At 50.0% G+C, this 12,698-nt stretch overlaps 1 protein-coding gene across 3 annotated transcripts in view; it reads left to right on the plus strand.

Annotated features, from left to right (window-relative positions):
• The first annotated feature begins 299 nt into the window (after positions 1-299).
• The window catches only part of TMOD1 (tropomodulin 1), a 29,778-nt gene continuing 17,379 nt past the window's right edge, over positions 300-12,698 (plus strand). The window contains exons 1-2 of one of the 3 annotated variants that reach the window (XM_074813849.1): positions 300-398; positions 12,002-12,165. In XM_074813849.1, the coding sequence (XP_074669950.1) occupies positions 12,046-12,165 (120 nt within the window). In that variant the 5' untranslated portion in view covers positions 300-398; positions 12,002-12,045. Of the gene's footprint in view, positions 399-471; positions 617-3,770; positions 4,093-12,001; positions 12,166-12,698 lie in introns of those variants that run through there. The other 2 variants (XM_074813848.1, XM_074813847.1) reach the window with 2 other exon arrangements.

Consider the following 12,698-nt stretch of genomic DNA (forward strand, 5'->3'; position numbering starts at 1 on the left):
GACTTGGTCAGGCTGAGCCTTGAGACCCCCTCCGCGCCCGCCCCCCCGTCCCAGGGCCGGCACCACTCCTCCCGGGAAGGAGTTTTTCCAGGCACATCCTCAGGGCTCTTCGCAGTGGCCTGTGTCCCCACGAAGCTCGGCGTGCACATCTTGCGGGGCTTTCCAGAAGGCGCGGTGCCCAGGGGCCTGGCTCGGCACTCTGAAGGAAGTTGCCACGGGGGGACAAAAGTCAGGCTCCAGCCTGCCTAAACCGTTAAAAGCAGGAAAGATCCTTTGGAAGCAAATGCTGCCCCTGCTGCCCCGGGGATGCCGCCCGTGCAGCCGCGCCGTCCTGCGCAGCGTCCACCGTGCCCGCGGGACGGACGGTGCAAGTTCGCCCTCCCGGGTGCGGGCGGAGGGTAAGGACAGACCAAACCCGGGGCCCAGGGCGGGGGCCGAGCCGGGCACAGCTGTTCCCGGCCGGGAGGGGCGACGGGGCCGGCCCCCGCTGAGTGACGGCCGGGCCGCGGCCGGGGCCGGGGCCGGGGCTGGACCCCCGCCCCCCGCAGCGGCGGAGCCGGCGCGGGCAGGAGGCGCCGCCCGGGCTCGGCTCGGCTCGGCTCGGCGCACGGGTGCGGTAAGCGGGCGGCGGGGCGGCGGGCCCGGCCCGGCCCGGCCCTTCTCCGGGCGGAACATTTGGCCGGCACCGGGCGGCACCGGCTCGACATAAATAGCGGCCGCCTCCGCGCTGCGCGCGGGCGCCCTGCCTGCATCTTGCCTGCCTGCCTGCCTGCCGGGAGGCCGTGCCCGGGGGGTGCGGGCGCTGCGGCAGCCGGTGTCCCCGGGCTCCGGTGCCCCCCGGCAGGCAGCCGAGAGTCGGCGGGGGAGGCGCTGGACCGGCAACCGGCGGCACTTGCGCGTGTCCGCGCCGTCCGTCACGCGTGTCCGGGCTGCGCCGGGAGGCGCGGGCGAGGGGGAGCAGCCTGCGCCGCGCTGCGCGGGTGCCGAAGGGCGCGGGTGGTTTGGGGTTTTTACTGCTGTTGCGCGCGTAATCTTGGGAGCTCTGCTAGGAAATGGCTCTCGGGCTGATGGATCAATAGAAAGCTGCGCTGATTTTGTGCGGCAAAGGTAGAAATTAGGTGGGGGGAAAGATCCCTTGAGTCCTTGTGGTGTATTTTCCATAGCCGTACTTTGGCCGGCTTGAATTAGTCAGTGCCTTGCTTAGAAGGCACTGCCTGTCTCAGGATAACTTTCCTTCACTCATGTGGACACAGCTTCTGCCCCCACTCACGTGCTGTCCTGATGTGCTCATCCATCTGCTTCTGATTTTGAAGCGGTCCTGGGTGGTTTGGGCAGAACCAGTTGCCCACTGCTCCCCTTCTGGGCTGGCTGCCCTACCCCTAGGTACAGTTCCTCTCTCTAGTTGCTTGACATCTTTCCTTGTGTATCAGACATTGAGCCAGGAAGGTGCTCAGCCACGTGGCTGAGGTTATTTTTAGGTGTATATAAAATCGCTTCCTCGTGTGACCTGCCAGTTCACACAGGAGTGAAGAATGAATTCCTCATTTCTCATAAAAAAACCAAGATTTGTGCCAAGAGGTGGCACCTTCTCTCATTCTAGTTGCTAGAGCAAATACTGGACAAGCCTTTGAGCACACAAGCCAAGGACTACTACAAGCTGTGGTAGTGAGCCCATCATCTTTTGTCTCCTTGGAAGGAAGAGCTGGGCTACAACATTAAAGACAAGCACTGTCTTGCTGGCATCGTGGTGCCCAGAGCCAAATGCCTTTTCCAGTGGTGTAGAAGAGCCTGCACTGTTGTTTCTTGGCAGCCTCTGTACCTGTTGCCCTAATGTACGTGCATTTGGATATTCCAACAAGCACACTGCATCCTGTGCTCACGGCTGCTCATTTCAAGGTCCCTGTTTTCCTCCTGTTAGGGCTCTTTTTTGCTTTTCCCCCTTCAGCATTGCTTTGCTTTCCAGCCTCACTTGTCTTGTTCTTTTCTCCACACATTTCTCAGCTGTGATGGTCTGCTGGCTTTTCTCCAGATAATATGTTTTTGCATAATACTGGGAATATGTTGCTGCCTCCCCTCCTGCTTGGTGTATTTGGGAAAGTCAAACAGATGTGGAGACAGCCTATTCCGTCTCATTACCGTTATGCTTTGCCTGTGTTTTGCTTTCATTCACTCAAAGGACAGTTTGATTTATCTTTTTAAGAGATTCTGAATGATCCTTTGTAAGAAGCATGTGTCCCGTGTTGCTAGATGTGTAACTCCATCCCCCAGAGCAATGTGCTACTGAATGTAATGTTTGCAGATTAATGGTTTTACTTTTCTGTTTGCTGCTTCACTGTTTTCCAGGCATGTGGAGTTTTTGTGAAAGCCCAGTGGAGCTCAAGGGTAGGAGGCTGGGATCTGCTTTCTGATTTTTACCCCCTGCAGTTGACAGCCATTTGCAAATCATGAGCTAGGAAGACTGTCTTCACTTTTCTATTCCAGGCAGGGACTTGTAGTCAAAATGTGTTTCCTCTGTAAAATTACCAGACTCTTGGAAGAAACAAGAGATAAAAATTGTTTTCCATGGCTCTGTGTTGATAAATGGCCGCATTTTCTGTCACAGGACCCCAGCACTGCTGGTGGCTCAGTGGTTCTCTAGTCCATCCCCAGTTCATGGCAGATCTCTCCTCAGCCAGGGAGGTTGTGGCTTCATATGGCCTATACCTAGAAACCCCCAAAGATGAAGACTCCACCTCCCTGATTCCCTGTCTCTGACCTGCATCACCCTTGTGCGAGGTAGTTCTTGCTGTTCATTCATGGTGAGTGAGCTGATGTCTGTCCAGCCCAGGATACTCTGGCTAGCAGCAACCAGTAGCAGATGCCCTGGGAGAAGCATGAAGACAAGGCTACAGCGATGCTTCCCCAGACCTCTGCCCCGTTCCACCACTGTGTGGTTTAGTAGCTCTCTAAGCTGGAGGTGGTATCTTGGTTTCTTCAGGCCTTGGAGGATTGTTAAATGACTCATTCAGGCTTGGTGCACAGCATATACCACATGCTCATTGCTGCTGGAACAATCCTCTTTCTGTTCCGGTGTTCATTAAGCATCAACCTATCTAGGGCTTATTAGCTGTGCCTTGATGGAGCATTTCACTTCCACTGCTTCAGCCATGCTAGCAGTGGGGTAGTATCAGGAATGTGCAGACATCGGTGTGTTGCTAACAGCTCGCTGTGCTTTGCTCTGGGCAGTCTGGCAGGGCCTCTGTTTTACAGGACATCAACATTGCCTGTTGAAGGGTACAAGGTACTGCTCAGTGCAAGACAGGAGCCTTTCTGCTGTTGTGTTCACATGTCGTCATCAGGTTCAGCTGCTCCCTGCAGCTGAAGTGTGCCAGAGAATCAGGAGTCCATCTGAGGACTAACAAGTTCAGGCAAGAATCCCAGAATCCCTTTTCAGAGAAGATTGCGCTGGCTGCAAAGTTTCCAAGTGGAAGGGTTCAAGTTACAGAGCAGGAACTGAGTGCACGGTGTCACTAATGACTTGTGTGCCCACATGCTTTTCACAGGGATTAGTAATTAAGCAATTAAGTACATGCCAGGTGCATGAGAGAACCTCACCCCAAATAGAACACATAACTGTGTTTACAAGTGAGTGCCTTAAAAATACACAAAGGGGAGATAGAGCTGGGATGGTTTGTATTTGGGCTTTGGCAGAGTTTGACCCTGTTACATCACCAAACATCCAGGCTATTTGCTGGATGGCCCTGATAAGAAAGACTGCTTGGTAAGAGCCAGTATTGAGTTGTGTAGCTTGCGGGGCTGCAGGGCTGTTGAGAAGAGGGCCAGGCAGTTTCTGAGTATCGGGTTAGGAACAGGGTGATCTGCACCTCCTGGCACGTAAGAGGAGAGGAAAGTCTGGGAGAGTGCAACCAGTGTAAGACCTCCCTCAGCACCAGTGGATGAGTGGAGAGGTCACTTTGGTTGAGCACAGGGATCTTTCCCTAGTACATGTGTGACCTTGGACAAACAAGCCGTTTGCCATGGAGCTGTCAAGTGCAAGGATGGGAATGTCAGCTCTGGCATGAGGATCCCCATGGGAATGAAGCAGCATCATCAGTAAGTGTTGTCTGCGACATATTGAACTTCATTGATGTAGGGTTCTGGGTGGTGACAATAACTCCAGAGAGCATTATGTGTTTTGCGTGACTGGCATGTCATTTAGAGAGGCAGAAATCATGGTGTGCTTTGTTAGATCCAAAACGCCTCCTTCCAGATGTTTCTTTTCAAATACAAATTTCAGTGTGTCTTAGGTTAATGGCTGCTGGTTGTGAGGTTTTAATCAAACCAGAGGAAATCCAGATCTTCCTTGGAGAAGTCTGAGTTTCTGAAGAGACAGCAGATTCCCTGTTGGATTTCATTAGTCATGAGCTTCTTGCAGGGAGGCTGGGAGGGCCTCAGTCTTTCTAGTTGATGGCTGACTTGCCTGGAGCAATGAGAGGGTGTCCTGAGCTCTGCTTTCTGCATCTGACATGGTAGAGCTTCTCACTGGCTGGACCATCCCCTGTCTTTTCTCTGTCCACTCTTCTCATCCAGGGCATGAATGTGCTGGCGCTGCCCAGCTCTCCTGTGAGAAGGCTAAGGGATGGAGGTATGCCTGATGGGCACTGCTCACTGAGTGGAGGCTGGGGACATCAACTACCTTATATGCTCTGTTTTATTGAGAATCGTTCAAGATGATGCTTGGCTGCTCTGCAAGCCTCTCAGGCTCAAGGGCTTCTCAGTGTGAGAAAGCTGCAAAGCAAGGTACTAGATGGTCTCCTGGAGGCTAAGTGACTCACTCTCATGCTGCAGAAGCAAGGGACTTAGCCAAGGTGACCTTCAACCATGTCTGAGCTCATGGTGGTTTAACAGTTTGTTTCAGGGGAAGCCAGCTAAACCCCCTTGTGTTGAACTAGAATCAGAATTCAAACTTGAGTCACAGTTGTGAGGACTTTGCTTCAGTTGAATAAATTAAGTGCAGAAAACAAGTTTTTGTGAAATGTAGGGGATCCACTTGGAGCCCAGTTCCCATCCTGTGCAATGTCTGGGCATTCAGATGAGTAACCTGGACGGTTGGACAGACCTGCGCGTTCTTCTGAGAGCAAGTCACAGAAGGTTTAGATGGGAAGGGACCTCTGGAAGTTCCTAGTCCAGTGTCCTCCTCTGAGCAGGCCTAGCCCCGGAGCTAGATCAGGTTGCTCAGGACCTTGCCCAGTTGAGTGTTGAATATCCAGGGATGGAGATCCCACCACCTCTCTGGTCCCTGTCCAAGGGCTGCGCCACTCTTGCGGCAAGGAGTTTTCCCTTTGCCACAACTTATTCCCATTGTCCCTTGTCCTTCCCCTGTGCACCTCTGAGGAAAGCCTGCTTCTGTCTTTTCTAGAAATCCTTTTCCTTTAGGCAGCAGATGACCGCCTGCAATTAGATCCCACTGCAGCCTTCCCCTCTCCAGGCTGAAGAAGTCCAGTTCCCTTTGTTTCTCCTTACATCTTCTGCCTCCTGCCCATCCTGATGGCCCTGCACTGAAGTCTCTTCAGCTTGTTGAGACATGTCTTCTGCTGGGGGACATCAAACTGTATGCAGCATCCAGCTGCAGCCTCAGTGGTGCTAAGCAGAGGGGAATACCCACCTCTCTGGACCTCCTGGCTAGACACTTTCTAGTGCAGCTTGGACTGTAAGCCCAGTGCAGAGTTTATATGAAGTCCAAGCCCTGTGCAGAGTCTGTATGAAGTCTCCTGTAGCTTTAATAAGATGTTTCAGCATCTTGTACATTCAAGGTGGTGATGCAGAGCCCAAGCAGACCAACAATGCTTGATGCTGCAGCCTGGGTCTGTGTTTATGGCTTGTTAAAAAGGTGCTTTCCTCTCTGGCTGAAAAAATTAGATCAGCCTAAAAAAGAATCTACAAAAAAATGTGCAGGAGACCATTCCCTTAAAAGGACTGGCTCTAGATATTTATCTTCCTTTCATTTCTCTAAGCCAAAGACTTGATGTTTAGTGAGAACAATGTTCATTTGAAACAGGGCAAACTTCTGAATGCCTGTACTGCAGATATGGGGCACGTGGTCACCTGCAAGGCCACTGCTGGCCTCTGGTTATGTCTGGCAGATCGCTGGCTCCAGGTGTGACATTTGTACCTGTGCGCTGGGAGGAGAGCATTCCTGTACCAGCATACCTGTATTTACTTCTCTTGTGACCAGGTTTACTAGTAATAGGAAGCACCCAGGGATCAAGACTTTGGATGTGTAAGGCTGTGTGGTGACACTGGGGACAGATCCACCTCCTCCTGTGCTCTGCTCTGATTTGCAGTTGGGTTTTGCAAAATTCACATAGACTCATGTTTTTAGATGTGGTCTTAGAAGAAGCTGATGTGCATCCTTCCCTCTGTTGTTATTGGATCTGGCTGTAGTTTGTTTGTCCCTTCTTGAAACTCCTGGGAACTGGTGATGTTGGGGTGCTCAGTGACTCAAACAGCAGGGCAGCTGTGGAGTCAATCTCTTGCACACCAGTACCCAACTTTGCTGGGATGCAAGACTAGGGTTCACAAGTTGTCCTGTGAGTGGCAGAACCATCAAATACTTACTTCTTGGTGGACTGATGTTCTTCATCCCTACATCCCCACTGGGTCTGCCTTAGCTCTACCACTTGTAATGGCTCCCCCTTCTTCAAGTGCTTCCCTTAGACCTCCCTGCAAATGCCGCAGCTCTCTCCTTCATTCCCTGTCTGCTGAAGGAGATGCCTGGGATTGCTCCACATTACACCTGTGCTGACAGACCCTTTGCACACATGTGCAGCTTGACCAGAAATTAAGGAGCCCTGTATGAGATTTCATTAGTTACTTACTGGCTTTAAGGTTTATCACAGGACTGAGAGGTCGCATAAAAATACAGCCCTCATTTAGGAAACTAGCTGGAGCTGATTTGGTCCTTTCATCTGTACAGCATACATCTTGGATTTACACCTGGGTGATTCACTGAGATCTAAGTTTATGGACAGAAAGTACTTCTCTTAAGTTTGTAGGAATGGTCACTTGAGGAATGTATAGTTTCTCAAAAAGGTCCTGACATTTATCTTTAAAGTTACACTAAAAGTCAAAGAAAAGAAAAAAGAAATTGTAGCAACTACAGAGGAGTTGACATTGGTTTGTTATTTTTATACTGTAAAAATAATAGCTCTGAACTTTGACTCAGGTTTATACTTAAGCTGTGAAAAAATCTCATAAATCAAAACCCTGCATGAGTCAAATAGGAACTGTTCTCAAGCCAGGCTATCCCTCACGAGGTTAACTCCTGCCTCTAGTGCTGCTTAAAAACACCTTTCATCCTGAATAGCCTTCTGCTTTCAAACTTGTCAGTTTTTCCAAGAATCATCAATGTCTGTGCTGATGATGCTTACTGACCAGCTCCTTATCTCAGAAACCAAGTCCTTGGTCTGCTTTCTTATTTCAAAGCATCCCAGTAGATTTGAGGGTTGTCTGGGGCAGGGAATGTTAATTTTTTCAGCTGTGGCTCTCATCGGTGGGCTGAGTACACAGTGTTCCTGTCCCCTGCCTTTTGCTGGCGATTTGGTGTGGCCGGTGACTCAGGACTCACCAAACCCTCCCGCATGCTGCAGTCCCTGTGGCCGTGGAAGTGGCAGCCGCATGCTGCAGCCTGCCGCGAAACACGGCTGAAATTGAGGTTTGCTTGGACTGATAACAGAATTTATCGCTGAAAAGCCCAGTGTCTTCGCTGAGGTTAGTTGCTCTTTCTCCCCATGTACGTATGAAAAGAAAAGGGCTTTCCGCAGTTTCCTGCAGTTAGCATGCTCGTGCACGTGGGAGGTTGTGCTGTTAGAGGCTGCGCTACCCGGCACAAGTATGCGCAAGATTGCCGTCATGCCGTGTTACGCAGCACCCAGAGGAAACCGGTCTTTATGTTTTCTCTGTGGCATTCTGGTGTTTTCTTGGAATTTGTCTTGCTCGCTGCTGTTTGTGTTGCTTTGCCCCGTTCTGCTTGCTCGTTTGCTAGTTTTCCTGGGGTTGTCAGGGCATTGAGGGATGATCCTGCAGATGCCTACGCAGCGTCCCCAGCAGCCTGTTGCAGCCTGAGCCCATTGCTGCCCTGCTCCTGCTCTCCCTGCTCGCCCATCTGAGGAGCACGACCACATCCCCGTGCCTGCTCTCTGCCAGGGGTGGGACACAGTGGTCCCACATGGGCCACCTTCCCAGGTCTCTGCTGGTTCCCTGCACAGAGGTTGGTGGTGCTGTGGGATTTCAGTGTCCCAGAAAGGGCACAGTGCTGCAAGGGGGGCCGTACCAGTGCAGAGCAGTGAAAGGAGTATTTCCAGTGTTGTACGGGATGCTTTTCATTTTCACTTGTTCTACAGCATCAATTTGTTTGTTCAGCGCTTTTGGACCCTTCAGAAAGAAACTATTCCATCCCCCTTGTAATCACAAATGTTGCTGTTTTGTTTTGTTTTCTGTATTCATGCTAGGACCAGTATTCCCTGTTGATGTCCTGTGGTGTATGTTCATCTCCCATCTGATTTTAGTTTTCTCCTTGAACCTTTTTATTGGTCTTCATGCAAAACCAACTTGTGTGCTTTTCAGACTTAGCAGGTACAAGTGTTTGGGCTGTCTTCTCATGTGTCTGATGAATACTTTGGCCAATGAGACCTAATATCTTGCTATCTTCATAGTCAATATGAATTTCAGGTTTTTTTAGGACTTAAAGTTGTAATAGTATTGGTCCTGTGCAGCTGCTGTATATTACGTATATATCTTGTTGTGCTGCTTCCTTCACTGATTGAACGAAAAGTGTGTTGGTAGGTAATGAAAAATAGCAAGAAATCAAAGCTGCCATCTTAGGAAGGCATTGAGAATAGATTTGATGGAGCAGATTTGTGGTGAATTAAGGTTAACTCTTTTCTGAATGTCCAGAAGTATGTGGATTTAGAATTTGAATGTAATATTGCAGTTGTGCTGGAGGACCTTCTCATTTTTTTTGGAGCGCAGATGTTGAAGGGATCAGTGTTAAGCCATTCTTGAACCCTAGCACAGGTCAGGGAAAGCTGTTTGTGGCAGTGGGTGTTTCAGCACGTTGTATAAATGAAAACAATTATGCTTAGGCAGAATTTACATGCTGTCTTATTTTTGGCAGTACAAACCGTCTTGCCATTTACAGCAGATGGGCTATTTGCTTTTTCTCCCAGCACTCGTTAGCAAGATAGGGTAGATGAGGCCTGGGATGATAAGGGAGAACCAGTGAACGTACTGGTCCTGGAGGCTGTGCTGGAGGATGTGATGCTAAACCAGCACAGCTCATTCGGTGGGCAGGGGAGCAGTACAAAGTGTCCTGCCGCCGCAGACATGGCTAGTGCTCCCGACGTGCTCTCTGAGGGAACTGCACAAGTCGCCCGTGCTGTCGGCTGTACTGGAGAGGCTGTGAGGGCACTGTCCCCTCCTGGCAACTCTGCTTGGGGTACGTACCAAATTAAATTCTCCCTGTGGGGATTTCAGCTGTGTTTCAGCAGGCTGCACCTGTCCTCAACCCTCAGGCCCTTTGCTATGCAGCCCCAGCTTCGTATCTCTGCAAGACGCTTTGAAACATGAAGCGTTTTCCAGAAGCGTTGCCTGTATGCGCTGACATCCAATGTCTGCCCTGCCTTTCGCCTCTCGGTGCTGACAGTCTCCGTCCTTCTGGTGGGAGGTGACAAGGTCAGCCCTGCAGAGGCTATGCTCTCGTCCTGGCAGAGCCACTGCTTGTGGGCCCCCCCGATTGCTGGGAAGCGGCTGTGACTGCCTCTGGCAGTAGTTGTCCCCACGTAGCCACAACGGAGATTGCCATGTTTGCATGGCAAGTGTGGGTATTTTAAGCCATTACAAGGAGTTTAGCAGCCTGAGGTTGGTTATCCTCTGCCTTCCTGCCTGCTTTTAGCTCCAGCTCCTTCCACAGCAGAATAGTCAAAACTAAAAATTGAATATGAAATACAGACCAGTTGTGGTTCGTGCACTTTAATACAGGGTCGCAGTGGCACAGCACATCTCCAGATCCAGGTTCAGACTGCTTTTCTAGGATATCCCACATCAGAGTTATAACAATTGTTGTAACGGCAAGTGTTTGATCATGGGTAATTGTGATAAAGGCTCTGCTTTTCTCTCTGCCAGCCAGAAGGGCAGCCTTGCTGGGGCTGAGCTGTTGGATGAGGCTCCTAGCCTGAGCAGTGCACGGTTGTGTGAGTGCTGCACATCCGTCTCACGGCTTGAGGTGCCTTGCACTGACTGCTGCAGGGGATTGTTAAAGTGCAGGAGCGCTAGAGTCCCCACCACCTCGCTTAGCTAAACCCACTGAGCCCCAAAACCCTGTGCTTCCTCCTTCACCTTCCCGCTGCCCTTGGCCCTGGTGCCCACAGGTTGACTGTCGCCACGCAGAGCAAACCAGCCTGACAAAAAGCTGGTTTTCACCCACTCGGCTCCCAGCTGTGGGAGTCTGGGGGGCTGTTCCTCCCATCAAGGAGGCACTGTCTCCTGGCACTTCACCTCCTAAGTGGCGAGTGGCAGGAATGTGAGTGATGCAGGAATTGCCATCAGTCCAGTGGGAAACCAAACGTCTGACCAGATGACAGCTCTAAATTTAAGGGCTTGCTGTCGAGCCATATGTGTGTTAATGTGCCCTTTTGTGACCAAGCTAAAGATAATTTTCCTGTTTGGAACAGCAGCTGCGTTGTAAGTTGTATAAAGAAACTTAGCCACTAACGAAGAGCGATCATAAGAGCATGATCTGCCCTGAGAGGATGAGCAAAGCTGGAGAGATGTGACTTTGGGGTAGGGTTCTGACATTCCGCAGAAGCTGAAAAGAGGCCATTTATAGAAACTCAAAAAATGTTTGGCTCCTGGAAGAATACACAGGCCTTGCTGTTATTTTAATGCAAATGCCACTTGAGAGAATAGCAAAACTTTTTTTAAACTGTAAGAAAAGTCACTTTAAATTATCTAGAGTTCAATATTCTCTGCAAAAACTGAGCCAAAAAATTTAAATATACAGGCAGTGCTGTGGAACAGAAGGAAACTTTCAGCAAAAAAGCAGAGTTGGATACTCGTGTGTTGCAGTGAGTATATTTTTAACCCACCTGCATATTTGAAACAAGTTGACCTTCCCAGAAGGTTTACTACAGTCTTTTAGAGCTGGCAGAGGTCCAGTTACGTGTGTGTGTGATTGTGTATGGCATTTTATATTAGGAGACATGGGACAAACCCCTGGGTGAGCAGGGATTATCCGGATAGGTCATTTAGTATGTTACTCCCACCTCTCTGCTTTGAAGGGTGGGTTTAGACATGCAGTAACACTCAGGTCAGCTGCTTAGCTTGCAGCAGTGCAAACACGTGTTGTCTCAGGGAAGGTGGGTCACTGAACAGCATGTTTAACTGGCGCCTCCTGAACATGAGTGGATAATACTTCCTGATCTCCTTGTGGATTTAAAACACAGGAAGGAGTGCTGCGCGCTGTAGCCTTGTGGAGGTTTTCAGGTGTACTCAGTGATGCTACAAATCTGTTTTCCCACCTGGTGACAATGTTATCTGGAGTGCCATGTGCAGGGAGGTGTTACTGGGGGCTTGTATGGGCATGAGAGCTGCAGACTTCATGATCTGTGGTTTATTGTCCTTCAAGGAAATAAACGCCCAGGACACTTTGTTAACGTTTAGCATTGCTTGGAGAAAGGCATGTCTAGCCAGGATCCTGTACAAAGTACTTCCTTAGTGCTGCCCTGCAGATCCATGATAGGGCAATGTGCTACTGAACCGTGCAACTGTGCCGCTCTCATGACCGTGGGCTGTGACTTGCATGTAGGGTATGGATGGAGGGCCCTGAACAGTCTGACCTGGCTTTGAAGTCAGCTGTGCTTTAAGCATAAATATTCTGCAACTCTGTGGTATTCAGCATTCCCTGACTAGCCCTGCAATGTCATGTTTCATGTATTCAGTACTACACTTCTTGTTTTTATTTCAGGTCCTGTTTCGGCATAAAAGTGAGATTTGTGAGACTTCTCTAAGATGTCTTACAGAAAGGAGCTAGAAAAATACCGAGACCTGGATGAAGACAAGATCCTTGGAGCTCTGACAGAGGAGGAGCTCAGGAAGTTAGAGAATGAACTGGAAGAGCTGGATCCTGATGTAAGTAATTTTTACATGAGATTTGCTAGGTGGTAAATCTCAGTAGTTGTGGGGGAATGGGCTGCGTTACTGTTCTGTATTTAAGTGGGATCCTTTCCAGAGCCTGAACTCAGTGCCAGGATGGAAGAGGTTGTCCGCAGATGAGCAGAAGCAGTTTTGCCATCACAAGCACAGGCTACGCGTGGGAATTTGTTTCTGTGATATTCCCCTGCCCTTGGTCTGATGTGCATGTTCCAGTGTGACGAGCACTGTGATTTGCAGCACTGATGTGAGCCAGTGCTGGTGCAGGGCAGTAAACCTGTGGAAACTCTATCTCTGCTTCTGAGCAGGCCACCTTGGAGGGAATGTTTTGGGTTTTGTGGATTGGTTGGGGTTTTTTTCATGGCAAACTTCAGATGGTCTGTGTTTTCCTCTACTTAGGCTGAAATCCAAATCCCAGAGTTCTGCAAAATGGGACAGTTGCTTTTTAGCAACCTCCCGACATCAGTAGGAGCTGTGCATATGCAAACACTGGGCCTGCTTGTGCCAAGCAA

The sequence above is a fragment of the Strix aluco genome, chromosome Z (assembly GCF_031877795.1).
Source record: "Strix aluco isolate bStrAlu1 chromosome Z, bStrAlu1.hap1, whole genome shotgun sequence".
Classification (NCBI taxonomy): Eukaryota; Metazoa; Chordata; class Aves; order Strigiformes; family Strigidae; genus Strix; species Strix aluco.